Source organism: Pleurodeles waltl, chromosome 1_1, assembly GCF_031143425.1.
Source record: "Pleurodeles waltl isolate 20211129_DDA chromosome 1_1, aPleWal1.hap1.20221129, whole genome shotgun sequence".
Classification (NCBI taxonomy): domain Eukaryota; kingdom Metazoa; phylum Chordata; class Amphibia; order Caudata; family Salamandridae; genus Pleurodeles; species Pleurodeles waltl.
Genome location: NC_090436.1, coordinates 490,971,390 through 490,993,858, shown reverse-complemented (window position 1 = coordinate 490,993,858; position 22,469 = coordinate 490,971,390). Strand labels below are relative to the sequence as shown.

Below are 22,469 nucleotides of genomic sequence, written 5' to 3'. Positions count from 1 at the left end.
GCATTAGGGGTATTCCCCCATGGGGAGGGGAGGAGGCAAAAAAGTGACGCAAAGAAATCTAACAGATTTCTTTGTGTCATATTTTTCAGAATTTGTAATGTCTGCCCAGAGCAGACATTAAAAGGAGGCTTTCATTGATTACAATGGGCCTCTGGATGCTTTGCAGGATTAGCGTCAACATTTTCAGTGCTAATCTGCAAAGCGCCGTACTAGCATAAAAGATTCTGAGCCAGTCCCCTAACTACTGCCATGGGGCGCTGTATTTTAAATATGGCGAACACATGGTGGTGTTAGAGGGGGTGCTAAGGGGCGCAAGAAAAGTGGTGTTGCACTTTGTGCACACCACTTTTCTTAAATATGCCCCTAAGGCTTTAGACCACACCATAGTACAGAGTACCCTGCAGGCTCAGAGACATCCTAGACCAGGGTAGCACTTCTTGGTCTTGTTGGATGTCTCTGCGACCACTGACACAATTTCCATTGCCTTACTCCTATAAAGACTAGAATTATGGATCTGCTGAAGCGGCTCTTGTCTGGTTAAATTGTTCCTTGAAAACAGAGTCCAATGTGTAGCATGTCCCCTATATGAGCTACTGCCTTTTTCCATCTGTGCGGTGTAATGTGGGGATTGGTACTCAGCTCTACCCTCTTTAACATATATGTATTTATATATATAGCTCCTCTAGCCAAAATAGTAAGTTCTTCTGGCGTGAGCCTGATGTCATATGCTGACAATACCCACATTTTGATTTCAATATCCCAAAATGAAGAGGCCTCTAGAAAAATATTGGTGACTACAAGACTGACACAGTGAACTGGATGCATCAGAACTGCTTAAAAATGAGTGGCGAAAAGACAGAGGCTCAGCTGCTTGGCAAGCAAATACCACCTTGGCCTACATCCTAGTGGTCCAAGCAGCTTGAAGTAACACCAACTCCACTCACCTCAGCTAGAAACTTAAGGTGAATTTTCGCTGCTTTGTAAAGAAATGTAATGCAACGCAGCTGCCTGTGCTGCCTTATGTTACATTTCAAGCTGGGAGGCATGGCACAGGAGGAGCATGGGCGTTCCCGTGCATCCATCCATGGACTTTGGTACATTCCCAGATTCACTAAAGCTAGTAAACCTGGTTATGTGTCATAATGCTACACCTTATCCAGTGAGGCGTAAGAAGGAGAACTATCTTTATTTTTCCTTTTTATTTCCTCTTTCAACATGTGCTGCATTCTGCAGCACATGTAGAAAAAGGAAAATACCTCTAAAGATTGTTTTTGTGCAGGAAGATGTCCCTTCCTGCACAAAAACAATACTGCCTGTAATGCAGGCACCTCTTGCCTCTCATGCAAGAGTGTCTGTGTTGGCGGTTATGCCCCATATCTTGTACATATGAGGCATTTCTGTGCTCTCCCATTGACAGAATGCAGCACAACATCTTTGCTTGCTGCCATGCATGAAAGATTAGTAAATATATCCTCAAATTTGTATTAGCCTGGGCCCAAGTGCCGAAGAGTAGCCTCTGTATTTTGTCCTTGGTTTGAACAGCGACCTCAGTACCTCTGAATTTTGTTTTTGGCTTGGACTGCGACCTCAGTACCTCTGATGCAGGCATCAGTGAGCACTTAGTGCCATCACCCCAAACACCTTTGCCACCTGTTGTCACCTTTAATGCCTCACACTATTCCCATGGACACTACTACAAACAAACACGAGTCTCACAATCTGTATCTAGGCTGTCCTGTCTCAAATACATGCAAAGTAAAATGGCAACGCTGGCCTTCTTCCCCTCTCCACACCAGCAGCACATCTGTTTTAACTCTCCCATCCACTAGGGGGAACAGTGACTCTGGTCTAGAGAGGAAATTGCTTAGAAAGGTTTTAATTTGATGTTTTACACTATGTACATATTTTAGCCAATTGTTTATCGAATGATGGTCAGTCTACCTCACTTGGGGCCTAAGGAGTCCCTGCACACAGAAAGATAGGACTGTCATAAGGATACTACTTGTAAGATAGCTTTGTGAATAGCAAACAATCATAAACTTACAGGAAAGTGTAGATTTACCTTTGTGACTCAGACTTTACATATCTTGATTGTACAGAATGCACTTATATTCAAAGTTTCCTTGCTTTGTTTATGTGTTTTCTTCCAGAATACTCGCTAAGCAGTGCAGACCTAACATCACTGTCTGGGTTTAATACAGCCAGCGCCCTCCATCTTGGTTCAGTGACTGGCTGGCAACAGCACCACCTTCATAACATGGGACCGTCTGCACTCAGTCAGCTCGGGTAAGTATATTGCTGCACATTATGTTGGGTTCACAACAGTCACCCGCAACAGAACCAGCCCCTCCCTCCATTTGCTTCTCACTTCTAAACCTTTGCTGTCACCCTCAAAGCAGAGACACATCTCTGCATCAAGGATCCTGTCATGTCATAAACCTTGTAAGTGTCTGGTGTCAGGCAGCTTAAAGATATTGTTTGCTTACATCTATTCTTCAGGGCTCTCTGTTGTCTAGTTATCAATCACATTGCAAACCCCTAAAACATCAGCAGCAGAAGGAAAGGAAAATCTAAGTAATTTTTTCTTCTAAGAGGGATCTGCCTATGTTGACACCCACAGTTTGCCCTTTCTACCTAGAGAGTCAAACCAGTGATATCTTTATATTCAGATGATGTCAGCTCCCCAAGCGCAAGCATATAAGAACATATAACTTATTTTACAGAAAATAAAAACATAGAAAGCAATATTATACTGCTTTAACAAAAAAACGGGCAAAAAATCGATGTTGGGAATGTGAGTGTTCAAAAGCGAATGTCCGCAAAGGGTGGGCCCTTTAAAACTGACCACCTTACTGCTTAGGAGGAAGAGAGGCTCTCTGGAGCAAGAGGATCCGCTCTGTTCTGTCCTTACTCTCAACCCCTCACCCCCGTCCTCAAACCTGATCGAATGTTCTAAATTCTAAATTACCAGACAACGATTGTGTACCTTTCTGTCTCGAAGCAACAACAACATTTAAGAGCGTCTCCCAATATTTAAAAAAAAAAAAAAAAAAACGTGCAACTTGTGACTGGAAAGAGTGGATAAAGATAGGATTAAAAGAGATTTCAATTAACTAAAGACATAGTCAATTCCAGACCCCCTTGTTTTAATTGTGATTTAATGCAGTTGAAATAAAGTCCTCATAATAGACAGTTTGAATCTCTGTTCTACAGAATCAAGAGGAAGCGAGTTCGCTTTTCAAGCTTCACCATTTAGAGCGTGCCATAGCGAGTTGTGTCTCTTTTTTGATCCTTGATGAGGGGCGTGTTCGAGTGCTAACGAAGCCACGGCCACTCCAACCAGGCTCTATAAGTTTTTTTTACTGCACTAACAATAACAAACACGAAAATTAGTCCATAGTGTGGGATTCTTGTAGGGGAATGCAAAGAGATAGGGACCTTTCGGTGTTTACTGGGTATGCGTTATATAATGCCTACGCAGCATATTTAACTTATTTAAACATTGTTTTTTGCTGACCAGCCATTCCAGTTTGTACCCAACCAGATGCAAATCAGTCTTGACCCTGCTCCCCAGCCTGAACTACCAGACAAACAGGGGCATAACACAAGCAATAGCACTGCCTCTCAAATTTTTGGCAAACTTGCAAAGATGATGGGTTCTGAAATAACTGGAAAAAACTAAAACTAAAATATAATGCAATAAATCCCATAATTCTTTAAAGAAAGGTACCTTGATGACAACTACGCTGTAAAATTCAGAAAAGAAGAAGCGCGGACTGTGCCACATGAAATGGACTAGACATCAACTGGTAAAACCGTATCTTCGGGGGTCCTCAGATGCTCTAAGAATATCACACGAGGTGGGCAGAACTTCAGAGGGATTGTAAAGTCTGTGACAGAGGAAATGATGGTGGTAATGATATGTCTGTTCCTCCTACTGATGAGGTGGTTAGAGGATTGTGTTGCTCCACAGTGCATGACCACAGGTTTCTGTCCTTCAAAGACGCGGTAATTGAGGGGAATGGCTGCGCCATGAGTGAATGACAGATATTAGCCATCGTCTGGTGCATGAATGTCTGTTCACAGGCGAGCAATCAGTGCTGCTGTGGGGCTGCTGGCAACATTGCAGCAACAATGTGCTTCCTCTTGGAGTTCAACACCTACTGTGCAACCAGTGGTGCATGAGCCCGCATACAACTCTGCCACTGAACACTGATGCCATCCTCCATGTATCATATGTGTCACTGGCATGATCATAATCAATCAGATACATACATGAGCAGCACTTTCCTTCTGTCAGCATGGATGGCAATAAGGGATAGTCAGGCTTGCCCTTTGGTGTCCCTGGAACTGCCCAGTAGGCTTCTGCTTCAAGAGTCCCAAAATGTTACCAGGGACAGAGGACAGATGCCGATGGGGGTCAGAATCCTGGTCACTTTCTGTAGCTTCAAGTTCTTGACGCCACCTCCACCCCCCTCCCCCCACCCCGCGCCTCTGAATCAACACCCCCCCCACTCACCCCACCACCACCACCAATTGCACCAGAGCAAAAAACATAAATTTGACCTGCTTGTCAGGGGGAAGGAGTCATACATGGGATGTCATCAAGGCGCCTGTTTCAGGTCAGATACCCATGAAATGTGGTGAACGGGCACACATGGTTATCATCAGTGAGCTGCTGTTGTAAGAGCTCGCAATATCTCCACAAACAACCATTTTTTCCCATTGTTGCGGTGCATTCAGCCGGCATTTTGAAGTTCACCTCAACGTGCCTCGCCGGCCAGTAATTGAACGAAGGTGGCCAATTTGCCACAGTGCAAAATTGGCACCTGCGCCCACTCCACTGCAGAAATCACCTTAATGAGGGCAGCCAGGTCTGGACTCAATGTAAGGGACCAGACGCCTTGCACACTGGAACGAATTCTGGAGCTTCAATCAAAGCTCTTTTCACACTGCATACATTTCTAAAAGTCATCAGGCAAAGCAGCGCCGACCTGGAGCCGAGCAAACCGCTTCAAATTGTCTGCGTGTTGTGACAGGGAGTCGTGCTATACCTCCAGACCTTTCTATGCTACCAGTTTGATAATATACTGCGATCAAATCATGGACGTGGAATGCATTATCCGTGTACTGCTGACTCCTAGTGGACATAGAGAGACATTTCTGGACTAAATTCTCAAAGCGTGCTCACAGACACTGTAGCAGTCATTTAGAAAATGAGTGGGCAGCCGTGGACGTCAATTCACCGAAATGCCAGGGGTAGCGGAAATGACATCACACGCCCTTTGACTCTTACACAGATACTTACACATACACACAAATTCACATTTGCATACAGTTACTCACATAAACACACTTTCACCCACAAGCGCACACACAACATACATTTAAAAGCATTTTTACTTACCTCAGCTCTAGCTAACTGTACTCCATTTTTCTTACAGTAACAGTGAATAATATGTTGTTATTCATTATTACTGTAATAACAAATCGACAGGAAACAGAGAGAAGGGATCCTCAATAAGGACGAGCTGCCCTTGTGTTCCTAGCACTGAATTGGCCAGTTCTGAGGCTAGGGGTCGCCAATACAGTGCCAGGGGTCGCAAGGTCAGAGCCAGGAGCAGCAGAGGGGAAGCCAGGGGTCGCAGCTGCGACCCCTAAAAGACGTCCATGTGTGCAGCCTGGTGTAACGTGCATATTCTACCTTGAGACTGCACACTTTAAAAAACATTTACACCATAAAATGATTAAAGGAACTACAAAGACTTAAAAGACCTAAACAATACTTTCACAATAAATGTAATCTGAAGAGCTCAGTTACTTTAAGACACAGAAACACCATTATTTAAACAACGTCCCTTTGGAAGATATATTAACCAGTGTGTGTTGATTTCAGACCCTCCTTGTAAAACTCATCCTGGGATTATTAACAGTAGCAGTGGCAGTGCCTTCGCCTTAGAAGTCTCCTTACGAATTCATATATCAAGAAATACCCCACAAGTGGGTCAAGGCCTCAGAAGTACTATCTGCACTCAGACTGTCAACAGGGCCTTACCGAAACATTATTGTCATTTTACTTAGACATATATAAATTTAAATATGCTAATTCTGTAGAAGTTGATGCGTAATGTGCGCCCAAAGGCTTCAGCCAATTAAGAAAATCTATCTAGCTTTGTTTTCGTTTTTCAGCCACCCGATCAATGGCCACTTGATGAAGAGCATTGGCAGTACTGGTTTGCATATGGATGGGCCTGTGTCTAGAGTTGCAGAGTGCGTGAAAAAGTTGTGAAATGGGTTGTGGCCCGACCAATCGCCAGTAGCTCAGTTTAATTCAAGGATTCCATCCATCACCTTGTTTTTTGATGTAGTTGATGCCCCAAGTCTGACGGGTATGACCAGATGTGGGTCCCATGTTCATTGCAACATAGGATTGAAGCTGCACCCACCCTACTGACAGCACATGTAAGTTTAAACTGGTCTGGAGTAGCTTGTGTTCCCTTCTGAAGGGGGTCTTACTTGGTAGTTTAGGATGGACTCTTGCCATGGGCAGCAGCATCAGTTCTGACTTGCATAAGGTGAGCGGTCTATCCAGGGTGGCACAGTGGACAAAAAATGATGGACTGGAATGCTGCCAAGCAATCACCAATGGCTGAGATTAATTCAAGCATTTCACACTTTGTTGTCTGTTGCATTTAATGGTGTGGTACAGGCAGTTTCCTTTAAAGCTTGTCCATCAATATAGCATTATAGCAGGAGCACAAGGCCACATGGTGGACTCTGCATTCTCTGCCTTATTATAAATCCCCCAAGATGCCATAGCTTTCCCCTGTTTTGCATGACATTCATATGATTTCTTTCCAGTACATATTTCAGCTCTAATGTCACTCGTGCAGATGCCATGAAAATCTACATGCCCTTCTCAGATGTTGCGTATTATTCAGAACTCCTCCAAACATATAAAATAAAAGTGCAGGCCAGTGCTTAATATGAGCTGGTGGTTGCAGGTGGGCCCCACTGAAATTCATTTTTGGGGACTGGCACTTTTATTCTTCATCAGATTTTGACCAGTAAAAGAAAGAAAAACACAAAAGGAGGAGAGAAGGAGGAAGAGAAAGATGGTAAACAGTGACAAAGAAAAAACATGAATGTAAAAGAATCTGAAAGAGTGAAGGGCAGGGAGTACCTGGAGGTGGATGAAATGGGCAGGAAGTGGAATCAAGATTATGAGCCTTCATATTCGGACCACACCTGGCTTTCGATCACATCAGCTGTGGGATTGCCCCCGGCACTTATTTTTTTTTTACAAAATAAGCACTAGTGTATGACATACCTGTGTGAAAATAGAGCAGCTGAAACCAATTGGACACACGAATTAAGGGGATTCTCTTTATCTCTATTTGTACACCGATTATTCACTTCTGCCCCACCCCTCCTTATTTGGAATTCAAGAGTTCACATCTTTTTTCCAAACTAAATTGATCCATCTGGATTTTATTAAGAATCATGCAATGCTGCTGTTTTTCCCAATGGCAGCTGTCATTAAATACATTTCCTTCCAGCTGTACCCACTGGAATAGTCAGCCATATTGTGGAACGACAAGGTTAAACCAGTATGGTGTTCTCTGCATTAGTTGCTTGATGGTAATTGACAAGCGGCAAAAATACCACAGCCTGTTTAAATACTACCACTTCTCCACTGGCCACCACCCACTTCACTGCCTTAAGGTAAATGGAAGGGGCAACCTCAGCCAGGCGTCGACACATGTCCTGTTACAGCCCGCATGCAGTTTCATCAATAGAGAAATGACCACTCGCTCTCCAACCACCAGAAAAAGGTGGGGGACGTTTTTTGGTCTCATCAAGAGAACTTTGTAAGTCCTTGACTATAGCCATCGAAATGGAACCCTGTAAACAACGTGTCCTTCGGGGACTCGGTACCTCCTTGACTCCCTTCACAAGCCAGCATGGTCCATGATCTTTCATGCATTGTGGTGACAATACGCATATCTTCATTCAAACAATCTGATCTTCTGCAGATGCTAATTGGTAGCAACGATAAATAAAATGTCGAAGTGTGTTTGTATTCTGATAGCTATACCACTTTCATGGCCTCGTATCTGCTCCACTGCGGCACTCTAGCTCATGATATGTGCACCTGCGGGTTGCAGAGAGACATTGTGTGCAGGCACAGTCTTGTAGGTTTCCTTCCATAGGCCTGAACATCACATGGCCACCTTGCTTTTACCATGAAGGTGCGGAATGGCTTTGTGACGAATCATTCTTTGTGTAAGAGTCCGAAGTTTCCCTGTACCGATTTTCACCATCATTAGAGGAATCCATTCTCATCTAGCTCACATCTCAAATGCGAAACAACGCTGCCATTTTGGAATGGGACGAACTGTCCTAGGGGCTGCAGGTCAGTGTGGGTTGGGGCTTCACTTGGTATAGTACAAAGGGTCCCTGTCCTGATGGAATGACTACTGAAGAAGCGCACTGCTCTACGCTGTTAAAACAATGCGCATCAAGACATCCTAATACTTTTCATGCCCGGACAGTTAAAAAACGGAAGCCCCTTAAATAGTAAAGGGATGAGTGCAGCAATCCGGTCTGTCCAAAAACGCGCGTTTAATCTAGCAATGCTGCCCACCGTGGCCCTCTCTGCTGATTGCGGCTTGGCACGCACGGGGCTATGGCGCTATTGACAATTCCCTAAACATCTTGAACGTCTTAAGGCCAGTTTGATGTCACCTCCTGTAAATGCTTGTCATATTTATTAAAATCCCTCAGAAGCACCGAACAAGCAGAAACATCGGGCACACGATTTTGTTACGTTCAATTTTCATAAAACCTGGAACACCGAGTTCAGTTTCTCACTAAAATCCGTTGTTAACATGAACAGTAAATTTGGAATCATGATATCACAGACAGTATAATGAATTCCATATTCCTACCAATGAACTTAAACAAACACATACATGCTTACAGTAAATAGATATAATGTATCTGTTTAATGCTTCCACGGTCTTCCCACTGTCCTCAAGGCGGCGATGCTGAAAGATAATATTGTCACATCGCCTCAATATCTACGGATATATAGGCACACGGAACCCTTTCTATGCGTCAGGCACACGTACAATACCAACGTAATTTTACCGTTTGTCGTCGAAGGCTTCCCACCACAATAGCATTACCAGTCCAACGCATTGTATAGAGAACATAATACAAATATACACATTTTCCAGCAGGTGGAGCACTTGTACAAGAAATGAATCACGATTACCTTTAAAGACATTGTGGCATTCTAATTTAGCTTCCTTGTTAGTTTAACTCTAAGGTACGTAGGGGTATATTTACAAGAAAGTGGCTCATCATAGAATATATGCCACTGTTCTTGCGGCCCCCTACCGGCACCTAACAAAACCATGATACGGTGCACCATGGCGGTCTTTAGGCCAATAGCGTCAGAATTTTTGACGCTATTGTGGTGCTTTACTGCACTAACACTAAAAATGTTGATGCTAGTGCAGCATAGTGCAGGGAGGCCCATAGGTTGCTATTGCTGCGTCATTTTAATGCCTGCTTTAAGCAGGCGTTAAAAATGACACCAACAGTGGTGCAGTGAAATCTTGTAAATGTCACTGTGCCATTTTTGCGGGCCTCCTAGTGCCGGAAGCCCTGCTTGCATATATTATGCCTGGCGCAGGTATAATGCAGCACAAGGGGTTACTAAGTGGGGCAATGCATGTATTGCACTACTTTGTAAATACGGCGCAGCAAAAATGCCTCCTTAACGCCACATTAGCATAAAAAAAGTGACGCTGATGCGGTACAAGGAGGCATTAGGGGCTTGTAAATATGCCTCATAATTCTTTCCATGGGCCCATAAAAAGCATCTCAGCCTTTTAGGTGTTTGATTTTAGCAGCTCACCCTTGAGCCTCGTCTTGGACCAGCTGCATGACATCAGAAAAGCGCACAATTACACTAACAAGTAAATCTCTATTAAAAAAATGGAACTCAAAATTTGTCCCCCACACACACTTTTAAGGAAGACAACTGAAATGTACATCAACTAATAGAAAAACGCGACCATGTGTAACCTAAGTTCGAGCAATATACATCAATATCTGTGTTGTTTTACACAGGTGCTCATTTGTTACTCAAGTGCAGCAGGTCCTAGTTGTCACATGTTGTTATGTATTGTTCCTCACGGGTGCTCACATGTAACACAAGTGCAGCAGGTCTTAGTTCTCACACATTGTAATGCACTGTTCCCTGTGGGTGCTCATGTCTAACACAGGTGCAGTAGGTCTTAGTTGTCACACATTGTTAATGTACTGTTCCACGCGTGTGCTTGTGTAGCACAAGTGCAGTAGGTCTTAGTTGTCACACATTGTTAATGTACTGTTCCACGCGTGTGCTTGTGTAGCACAAGTGCAGTAGGTCTTAGTTGTCACACATTATAATGGACTGTTCCTCACAGGTGCTCACATGTAACACAGGTGCAGCCGGTCTTAGTTGTCACTCAATGTAATGCACTGTCCCCTGTGGGTGCTCACGTGTAACACCAGCACAGCAGGTCTTAGTTGTCACTCAATGTAATGCACTGTCCCCTGTGGGTGCTCACGTGTAACACAAGCACAGCAGGTCTTAGTTGTCACTCAATGTAATGCACTGTTCCCTGTGGGTGCTCACGTGTAACACAAGCACAGCAGGTCTTAGTTGTTACATATCAGCATCACTACGCCTCACTAGGTAATGGAGACTGCTGGATGGTTTACACACATACTCAGGGCTCTGTACTGAAAACAGATACCCTTTAGTTGGAAACATAAAAAAGAAAATCAGGATTCCAAAGTATTACCTTTTTTTTTTACTATTTAGTAGTCACTATGTTGCCTTGGAGTGGACTCACCAAGTATTATTATTGTTCTGGCTATTATTAGTATTATTATGATTATTATGGTTATTATTATTATTAGCGAAAGCTTTGGCGTGAATTGATAAATTTACTTTAAAGTGCAACTTACAATTTCATAAAAAAAAAAATACCCTGAGAAAATGGCAAGAAAAATTAATCTGTGACAACAGTAAATGAACCTATCAAGAAAATCAAACAATTTAGAACAAAAATAATAATTTCATGGCAGAATTAATGGATTCTCAAGAAATAAAGCCTTTTTTAAAAAAGTAAATAAATCTGTTCCTTTTATAAAAGCTAATTTAGTCATAGAACTGAAACTGATTACTGAAAAAAGAAATCACTCATAATAGACAGCTTTGAACTCAGTGGAAAATGACCTTTTGTTCGAAAGTCTGTAGACTCTCCAATTTTCAGCGTGTGTCAAAATTTATTGTAGCAAAAATGAATTTCAATATGTTTCCATAACTTCAGGTACGATTGTTAGCTTTATTTTCTTTGTATCTGCTCAAGCTCACAAAAGGAAAAATCTTTCTGTTATTTGCCCTGATTGTACACCTATTTTTTAAACACACATATTTTACTTAGTTGTAGGGTTGACCATGCCATTCTTCCATTAGTATTAATGTGTAATACTTATTTCATACAAGCCACCTATATATCTTGCAATCTAGTGTTACCATTTCGAAAATCTGAATGAAAAAGCTTTTTGCAAATATGCTGTAATGTGTCTGATGTTCTCTCCAAATCTTTTCTTCAACAAACATGAGCCCGTTCTGCATATAATAAACCAATTGACAGAAAATATAAATTATACCGATTCCAAATATGTTTAGCCTGATGTCACGCTGTTCTGTCTTGTCATGCTGAATCTATTTTGAACCATCATTTCCATTCACTAATTGGTTCAAAGTGTATTGCACTGGTCAGTCAGTTCCAGCGTAATTTATTCACTGGTCATTGTTGCAAATGCTGATGCAACATCCCCTAGATCATCATTGAACACAATGCAAAATTGCCTATCACCCACGTAGTTTATGTGATCTTACCTCAAACGGTAGCTTGGAGAAAAAGTCACTATAGAATGAAATCCATAAATATATATGCTCTAAAAATCATCTAACCAATTTTGAACTCTTACAAGTAAGAACATTAGACATTTTAATGCCCTAAAATGAAATGGTTACTAAGGATCACGTGTATAAAGCTTTTTTTCTGGCTGCAAATTGGCCGATTCATAGAATCGGCCCGTTTGCAAATGCAAAAAGGCTTTCTGGGATGTACAATGCCCTATTTACGATTCAGTAATCTATTACAGAATCACAAATTTGGTTTGCAATTCGTTATTAGTACGGGGCGTGTTTAGAGCATCCCTTCCTAATACCAAATCACAGTGGTATGTGTGAATGTTGTGCAACCAAAATGTGGGCGCAAAGCATTTGCAATTTACTAAGTTGGTGTTAACCCATTTGTAAATGGGGAGGGGTCCCTAAGGGACCCTTTGCTCTATGTGAATGTTTGTTAAAACATTTTTAAGAGCAGGCAGTGGCCCCACAGACCACTGCCTAATCTTAAAAAGTGAAAAGAACACTTTCCTTTTTTTGTTTAGACACATCCTATTTTCTTTTTACAGAAAACGGGTTGCCTTAAAAATAAAAATAAATGCTTTATTTAAAAGCCATCACAGACATGGTGGTCTGCTGACCTCAGAAGGCCACCATCCCTGTGATTTTAATGATTCCCAATGAGTTGCAAACCGAGACCTACCCATTAATATTCATGAGGTAGGTCTATTTGCGACCCACTGGGAATCGCAAAATGTGTCAGACACTTTTGTACACTGGTGTTTGTGATTACCAAATAGCAAATCTTTAAGCTTCACTATTTGGAAATCACAAGCAAAAGCTTTTGTACATGTGGCCCAAGGGTACGTCCGAATCCAGAATTCCACTGAAAACCACATGTTCTATGGCAATTGTTCCAGAAGTTTCAAAAAATATAACATACACTTACAAATATGAAATAATTGAATGTCATGACACCCTAGTAATAGGCCATGGAAGCTAAATGTAAGCCACTTTTAGGCCTAGTGGTGAAAACCACTGAGGTACTCTCTTGTTGGTATATATTCGTCAGCATCTCACCAAAAATACTCAAAACGTTCGCAAAAAGCATTAGCAAAATTATCTGTGAGGCTCAAGGATAGACAGCACTAAAATTCTCACCCAAATCAAAATGGGTAGAAAATAGTTTCAAAATAAGTGCAAATTAGATGTTGCTTGGTTTGCACGTCCTCTTTCAAGTAAATCAATATAAACTCACATTGCAAGTCACAACAAACTCTTACAGAGAAAATGCCAATATATAATTATTAACAGATTGGACAGAGGACACACTTGGCTAGTATCCTTGCTATTTCATAAATCAAGCATTCTTTCTAATCAGATAATTATATTGGCCTAATGGCAGAAATTTGCTACTGAAATTTGTATGTGATATATTTCTTGCTATTTTTTTTCAAAACCGAGAGATATCTCTGTTATGCTTTAATTCTTTTGCTGCTACTGTTGACTTATTTGCAGAAATCTTCAAAATTCTGTCTTGATGCTAGTGCTTGCTGTATCTGTGTTTTCACCAAGATTTTTCCTCCACATCCCTCACTGATATACTTCAACCACACAAAATTTAGTTCAAATTCTATACAAGCAGGTAGCTTCGCCCTGACACTGCATTTTCTTTCATTTAATGTTTTGAAGTATTTTAAAGATGAAAGTTAGGGTTAAACATCGGGGTTGGGGCTGGCTAGCATTTGACTTCACTCCCTTACTTCATGCTTCCTTCTGCCATCTCTTGAAGCCCGCTCATCTTTCACACTGCGCTGCACTAATATCTGCTTGAATCTTTCTGCTGGGGATTTCAGTGAGTGTTTTTGAGTGTCTGGGGGCCTCCTTGCATCCCCATTCTGTAACTGGGTCTCCTTTCCTCCTACAGAGTTTGCACTAGCACTCACTTATCTCAGAGTACAAATCTCTCCCTGCCTTCTACTCAAAGCCTCAACATCAAGTCAGAACCTGTTTCTCCTCCTAGAGACCGTACCACCACGCCATTGGGATACCATCACCACACGCGCCTTGAGGCGGGGAGATCGCCCGGTGACAGTCTGAGCAGCTGCAGCAGTTCCTATGACGGAAGCGACCGAGAGGATCACCGGAACGATTTCCATTCCCCAATTGGACTGCTCCGACCTTCGCCGGACGAACGGGAAAGTCCCACAGTCAAGCGCATGCGGCTCTCCGAAGGATGGGCAACATGATGAAATGATTGCATATGCGTTTTTTCTTGCAGTGTGTGTGCTATACATTTACGGGGGAGTGGGCGGTGGGAAGGGTAGATATGCATTATATATGTGCCGTGTGTGAAAAAAAAAGTCAGGTACTCTGTTTTTGTAAAAGTACTTTCAAATTGCCTCAGTGCATCAGTAAAAGGTTAAGCAGAGAAGTATGAGACAGCAAGCTTAGCACTTGAGTTGTACAAAAGAACACTTGTACAAAATAGATTGTAAGACTAACTTGTACTCACTGTTGTGCTCCCTTGCAAAATGTATGTTACAATATAGTGTCATGTTGCAGGTTCAACGTTATTTACATGTAAATAGACAAAAAGAAAAGTTCGCCAGAAGTGGCAAATAATTACAGAAAGAGAAAGCAGCTGTTATGCAACATATAGAAAATGTACAGATGTTTTGTCAGACCCAGAGATGGTGGAGATCACTGAAATCTGGAGGGGGCCACCGAACATATGTGTCACACGCACAGACGCGCTGGTGAACCTAGGCAAAATGGAGCCCAGTCAAGAGCATGGAAGCCGCTTAGAAGTGGGCCATGCTTACCCATGAAGAAGTTGTGCTCAGGAGCGCGTGCAAGCTGGTATATTTAAGTTTAAACCCTGTGTCTGCAACACATATAAAATAGAAATATAAAAATATGTACATTGCATTTTGCTTATTTTCATATAAAAGAAAAGTAAAACAAAATTTCGCAAAGCATTTGTGGCTTTTTGTAGATTACCTAAGCCAGAATGTGTTTTTTTCTTGATAGCTTCGCTGATATTTTACACAGTCCCGAAGAAAACAAGTGAAAATGGGCTTTTTTTGTACAGAAAGCACAACCCTAAAGCCATGAAGAACTCCACGCTTTGCTACCCAAGATATAGTTTTTTCTCTTCGTTGAAGTTTTGTTTTTTGAAATGTGTATTTCTAATTATATAAAGTAATATTAAGAACCTTTTTAAAAAGAATCTGTGAAATTAACATGCTTGTGTATAGCTTTCTAATATATATATTAATTATGGTAATAGCAAAAGGTTTTGTTATCTTAATAGTTGGGAGGAAGTGTACACTTGTGCAGTTGCACAGTGGAGTCATTTTATTTAGTTCTGCACCCAGTTTGTAGATTCAAAGTGAACTATGTCACAAAAAGACAAAAGGATAATCTGTAAGGTCAGACATAGTCATTCAGTAATAACCAAAACCATGTTGAATTAGCCAGGATTTTGCATTCAGGTTGGGAACTGATATCCATTGTATATAGTAATGAGATCCTAGCAACATTGTTTCGTGCATTGTAGCAGATGATCAAGCTCATCTACACACCGCAACACACCCTCTTTGTTCAAAACCACTTTCCTCGGTGTAGCAATGCGGCTGTACTAATGTACCCAGTTTAAAAATAGTGGAATTTAGCTCTGTCTAAAATATGCAATTGTATCCCGTACCGTAGTTCATCTTTTCTGTACACATGGGTTTTATCAGTATTGATAGCACTAACTTGCCAATGGCAAGGTCTTTCTAGGGAACTATGAAGAATAGCCATAATAGTAAAGGAGCACCTTGAAGCTTGCCTCGCGGCGCATGTAATGTAGGGTGGGGCGTTCGCTCTTTAGAATACAGTCTCAGTATATTGTAAGTTAAGTAGGGAAGCAGGGTAGGGGATGAGTGCTCCCTTGGCCGTGTGTAGCAAACCTGGCTGTGTTCCCTGCTAGCACAGGAAGAATAGAATCGCCTAATGGTGGACGCCGACCGGCCCTCTAGTTTGCACTGATCAGTTCTACTGTCACGATGGCAATATAGCGAGAATTATAATGTATTTGTAAACCGATTTAATAAACAAAAAAAAAGCACAACTTGATTGTGACGGATCACTTTCTGTAAATTATAACTTTCTACTTTGATCTTATGTAACTTGCCATGTATTGTATTTGTAAAGCTGATTTTGGCTTCTGTGAGCCCTTTATATTTAAGAGTTGGGGGGCAGAGCCCTGCTATGTAGACAAACCATGCTACTTCAAAAATCAGGCACCATTCATGATTGAGCACAAACAGTGGCATTTTATTTACACTCTCATTATTTTGTATCAGATTCTGGTTTCAAATATCTATGCGCATAGACAAACCTTAGGCATTTTTACCTAGCAGCATCTTTTTAGAAAAGGGACTTCAGTGTAACACAAGTTTTGTATACTGTATGCTCTAAGCTCTGCCTTTCGTGTTCAGTTTTTGTCCCTGGCATATCTCTTTCAAGGTGTATGCACTGTAGGCACAAAACTCTTCTTTGCATTTCTGCTTAAATTTCAAAAGTAAAACCTCTCTGTCATCAACATTGGATTTCCTGGAGATTTCACAGCAGTGTAGAATAAGCTAGAGCCACCAGAAACAGTTTATACAGAGGCATCTCCCCTCTACCCTTTCCTGTCTACCTTACTCTCCAGGTCCTTCTACAGGGGATTACTTGACGCAGTACTTGCTTTCCCTATTGTTTACCACCCAGGAAGGAAAAATGTATGTCTTGATCATTTTCCTTTCTTTTTTTCTCTAAAAAGCCACTTCTAAAACAAAAAAGGCTCTTGCCTAAATGTGGAGTACTTCATCGATATTTGTTCGTGCCATCGGTTGTGATGTCATCGCTCACATTTTGCTAATTTCCTACCACGGCTCACAAAGGACTGATAGGATGTTACCTGTTGTACTGCTTTAGAATCTAGACACAATGGATATAAGGCTTTTGTTGATATATTTTACCAAAGACATGGAGCAATCCAAGTGTTGCCCCACCTATTATTTTCTGCTTAAAGATCCACATTCAGAAATGTCAGCCAAATGACTTGTTTTTGCCATGCATCACTCACATTGATTAAAGCACTAAATTTCATTCAAAGTAGGCAACTGAACATCAGTGTAAATCTTGCTGCCTTGGACGAGGTAGCCACAGCTGAACTCGATTGAAGTGAGCGCAGCACTTGGATTGCTTCAGCTGGTTTGCTGTATCCTTTCATTTTTGTGGGTATTTGTTTCCATAAAACAGAACAAAATAAATTCAGTAGACTGTAAATGAGAACATGCAAGCATTTGAAACAGAGACTCACCGCGGCATAAGCTGGACTTTGTCGCCGCTAGATGACAAGATGTTATAACTAAGTTAAACCACATCTGTATATCTCAAGGGACTTAATTCAGCTGTCTGTAGTGAACAACAAACGTGGACAATTTCAAAGTTTCTCCTGCTGAAAATAAGGTATAATTTGTATTTTGCAGACAAATCAGTAAAGTTACTGGCTTTCTTAGTGATAACATGTGTCTGGATCATTTATTTTTATAAACTGGTGGTTTGGTGTTTAAGTGACCATAAGAAAATCAATTTGTAACAGATATATTGAATTATTCTCATCTACGCCCTTCTTGTATGCAGTGTCTAATATGTGGTAATATGTTTGGCACTGACAGTCTTTCTTCCTCTATTGCCCCCTTTTATTGAGGCCTAGATGTTGTTATCAACTTCAACTTTCGATATTTTCACAAAATATTTGGCCTGTTTCTCTCCACAGGGAGGCATGGTTTTCATTTAACAGTAACCAGGGTAGCATCTACCCTTGCTGCCCCTGATCTCAGGAGTCATAAAGACTGTGAGAGGAAGAAGAGGTTGAAGAGTCCTCCCTGTGTCTTTTCTGTAGTTCCCAGTCCTTTGCCTTTCCCCTGCCCCTCAGCATAAAATATGAGGATGATCAAAATTTAAGGTGTCGATAAATGATTAACTCTTTGACAGCATCCGTGCTCAGTGGGGTTGTGATGCCACTTTCACACTCCAGGCATTATGGTGAATCCACACCCATGCATGTGTGCCTTTACATTATTTTAATAATTGTATATTCATATAGTACTGCTGCATTAAACACACGGGGCCTGATTCACAAAAATATTTAGGAGTACGATAAGCAGAAATAAAGGGGTGTTGTTTTATGTACTCTTACATGCCTTTGTAAATTGACCACAAAACGTCTATCTCCTCTTTAGTAAAAGTGCAAAGAGGGCACAATCAATTCTATCTGTACTAACTACATGACTGTTCCATGAATATTTCCATTTTAGCTGTTTTTGGGTAGGTTTACAAAGGCATGTAAGAGTACTACAGGAGTGCCATTTTGTGTACTTTTTTGTGTATAGGCCTCTATAGTAAAGCATCACTAATTTTGATGAAATCTACAATTTGCAAAATATCTACATTGATAAGGCCAGGACAGTGATCAGATGTAAGGTGTGAACGAATAGGCTAGTGTTGAAACGTCACAAAATGGTAGTGTTATTCTGTGTAAAGCTCCTCAGTTAATTCACAATCCATTTCCATTATTAATTCTTTTATGGAGTATCACAGAATATGCTTCTGGTTATCTTGCACCTCAGATCTATACCTGTTGCATGGAAGCATTTCACTGGTCAAATTTTTCACACAAATGGCATTCATCATGCAGTATCATAGTATGGAAAATGTTTCCTGTTGCAAGATTGTTTATTTGACTTAATGATTGTATTGACTGACCTCGTGCTTTATTAAGTGAGTATGTAAATCAAGGAAACACCATTATAGTGGCTTCATACCCTAAGGGCAATTATGAACACCAAATAAATCACTTTGTTAATTAAATGCTCTATTCTCAATCGGAGTTTTGGTTCAAAATAAGTAAATTTTCACATAGGGGACTATTCACAAACTTCATTTTATAGTACATAAAATGGTACTATGGTAGTATTACTCGTACTACAAAATGCTATTTACAAACCTACTGAAGGAGACCTCTGCCTCATATATTTTCTGTGCAGAGATCTCCGCCATGTTAGCAGAAATCATGGCACACCTAGGTATATGTTTCAGTAGTAAATGTGAGAGGGAAAAGGAGGAATGGCTGGGAAATTGGACATACTTACTACAAAAGAAGTATTTAGAGAAATTTAAGGATGACATGCTAATATGAACACACACTCAAATGAGTAAAACCAGTGTGTTAGAAATGGGGTCTCTAGTTGGCAGTTGGTTTGCACCATGTCCAAGTAGGGACCCTCACTCTAGTCAGGATAAGGGAGATACCCACTCAGATAACCCCTGCTCACCCCCTTGGTAGCTTGGCACGAGCAGTCAGGCTTATCTCAGAAGCCATAATTAAAGCATTTGCACATAACAAAAAGTAATAAGTGAAAACACTACAAACGGACACCATACCAGTTTTAGAAAAATAGCCAATATTTATCAACATAAAACAAGACCAAATATGACAAAAATCCAACATATAGTAATAAAAATATGAATTCTGCAAGATTTACTCAAAAATACAGTTCCTTGAAGTTGACGGCATCGTGATAAATAAAACCAACAGTTCAGGCCGGCCACGGCATTGAGGGCTAGCTACGATGTCGGGAAGACCCGCAAACAGTACCTTGGATTTGCAGGGTGTTGTGATCCTTGCGGTGAGCTCCGGAGAACGGCGTCGCTGATGTTGCGGTGTTGGTTCTGGAGTCGGTGCAGGAGTCGTCTGGCCCTTGAGGTCACATGCATTGCAGATCGAACTCCAGGCTGATGAAGTCAGGTGCGCCGGCGTGGATGGCGTCGGGGCTGCGGTGTGAAGCGGGACGATGCGACCTGCGGTGCCCACAGGTCACAGTGCGGGCTGTGGCTCGGTGACGGCACCCAGCGGTGTCGGTGAGACCAGGGCTGTGGTGTGAAGTGGGGCGGTGTGATGTGCGGTGAACACAGGTCATGGTGCAAGCAGCAGCGTCGTCGTTGCGGAAGTGCTGTCGTCGGTAGGCCCAAGCCAGTGGTGCGGGACAGGACGGTGCTTCGTGACCCTCACGAGCGGTGTCTACAGACCACAGTGCAGGCAGGATGCCTGGTGACAACACAGGAGTGGATGGTGCTGGCGCTGGTGTCAGCAGGAGAGGCGACATCGTAGATGCACAGGCTGGCGGTGTGAGCAGGCAATGCCGGAGTGTGGGGCCCACAGGTTGCGGTGCAAGCAGTGACTCGGTATAGTCGTCCGATGACTGCATCGGGGAGACCAGGGTCGCGGTGCCAAGCGGGGTAATGCAACACCTTGTGGCGTCGGCAGGTCACGGTGCAGGCCAGCGGCGTCGTTGGCGGCATTGCAGTGGTTTCTCCTCTGGAACAGCACAAAACACACAGTTGCCAGTGCTGCAGGTCGAGGAAACTGAAGTCTTTCATGTCCCTGAGACTTCCAACAGGAGGCAAGCTCTACTCCAGGCCCTTGGAGAATTTTCTCAAGCAGGACACGCAGTAAAGTTCACCCTTTGCACTCTTTTCAGGCAGAAGCAGCAACGGCAGGCCAGTCCTGCAAAGCAATGGAGAATTTTCTCAAGCAGGACACACAGCAAAGTTCACCCTTTGCACTCTTTTCAGGCAGAAACAGCAACTGCAGGCCAGTCCATCAAAGCAACACAGCAAAGGGACAGTACTCCTCCTTCAGTTCTTCAGCTCTTCTCCTGGGCAGAGGTTCCTCTTGGTTCCAGAAATATTCTAAAAGTCTGGGGTTTTGGGTCTTCTTCTTATACCCAGTTCTGCCTTTGAAGTTGGCAAACTTCAAAGCAAAGTCTCAAGGGTTTGCAAGATCCTTCCTTGTCCAGGTCAGGCCCCAGACACTCACCAGGGGGTCATAGGCTGCATTGTGTGAGGGCAGGCACAGTCCTTTCATGTGTGAGTGACCACTCCTCCCCTCCAGCACAGATGGCTAATCAAGATATGCAGGCTACACCCCAGCCCCCTTTGTGTCACTGTCTAGAGGAGAGGTGTGAACAGCCCAACTGTCAAACTGACCCAGATGGGGAATCCACAAACAGGCAGAGTCACAGAATGGATTAAGCAAGAAAATGCCTACTTTCTAAAAGTGGCATTTTCAAACTAACAATCTAAAAACCAACTTCACTAAAAGATTTATTTTTAAATTGTGAGCTCAGAGACCCTAAACTCCTCATTTTTATCTGCTCTCAAAAAGAATCTGCGCTTTAAGGATATTTAAAGGCACCCCCCATGTTAACCTATGAGAGAGATAGGCCTTGCACAGTGAAAATCGAATTTGGCAGTATTTCACTGTTAGGACCTATAAAACACACTAGTATATGTCCTACCTTAAACATACACTGCACCCTGGGGCTACCTAGGGCCTAGCTTAGGGGTGCCTGACATGTAGTAGAAGGGAAGGTTTAGGCCTGGCAAGTGGGGACACTTGCCAAGTCTAATTGGCAGTTTAAAACTTCACACACAGACACTGCAGTGGCAGGTCTGAGCCATGTTTACAGGGCTACTAATGTGGGTGGCACAACCAGTGCTGCAGGCCCACTAGTAGCAATTGATTTACAGGCCCTGGGCCCCTCTAGGGCACTTTACTAGGGACTTACCAGTAAATCAAGTATGCCAATCATGGATAAACCAATTAACAGCACACTTTACACAGAAAGCATATTCACTTTAGCACTGGTTAGCAGCGGTAAAGTGCCCAGAGTCCTAAAGCCAACAAAAACAGGTCAGAAAAAATAGGAGGAAGGAGGCAAAAAGACTGGGGACGACCCTGCAAAAAGAGCCATTCCCAACACAGTGTTATTCAGAAAGTACACTTTAGCTAAGTTAGTGTAACATCAGTAAAAGATTCAGAGGTTTGCCTAGTTAATGTGTGGATTTGAGGTGGGGGTTGGCTAATACGTGGTCAGAAAGAAACTGTGGAAGAGGGCAAGCTAGAGTAGATTGCTGAATATTTGTGAGAAGACACCAAGAATTATTAGGAGTATTGAGGGGTGACTATATCCAGGATAGGGACACATTGTTCAAAGAATTGGTCCAGTGAACCTGGAAGGTGAAGATAGTGATGGTGTTTGCTTTGACCAATGCAATCATGGTGAGGTACTCGTATTCATAATATTAAGGGGTGATTGTGGGCAAGGGAGTTATTCAGTAGAACACATTGTCACCTGCTCTTGCCGTGGAGCTTGAGGAATATTGGAAAAAGTAGTGAGGTTTTTGTGAAGGGCTGCAAGTGTAACTTAGTCAATAGGGTTTATTTGTGTTTCAGTGATAGCAGTGAAACATAAAGTGGGATTGTGGGAGTTTGATAGTTCAAAATAGTAAAGTTAGAGGTATGAGTCAAGTTGACAAAGAAAGCTTCACAATTTGGAGTCTTCTGGCCTTATCAACATTGATGTCCTCCAACAACTGATAGGTG

General features: G+C 42.2%; 1 protein-coding gene across 24 annotated transcripts in view; it reads left to right on the top strand.

The window, feature by feature from the left end:
- Positions 1 to 17,544, top strand: part of MEF2C (myocyte enhancer factor 2C) — a 426,321-nt gene extending 408,777 nt beyond the window's left edge. For 15 of the 24 annotated variants that reach the window (XM_069224979.1, XM_069225092.1, XM_069225005.1 and 12 more), the window contains 2 exons: positions 2,151 to 2,286; positions 13,911 to 17,544. In XM_069224979.1, the coding sequence (XP_069081080.1) occupies positions 2,151 to 2,286; positions 13,911 to 14,232 (458 nt within the window). In that variant the 3' untranslated portion in view covers positions 14,233 to 17,544. The remainder of the gene's footprint in view (positions 1 to 2,150; positions 2,287 to 13,910) is intronic. The other 9 variants (XM_069225137.1, XM_069225082.1, XM_069225109.1 and 6 more) reach the window with 1 other exon arrangement.
- The last annotated feature ends 4,925 nt before the right edge of the window (positions 17,545 to 22,469 follow it).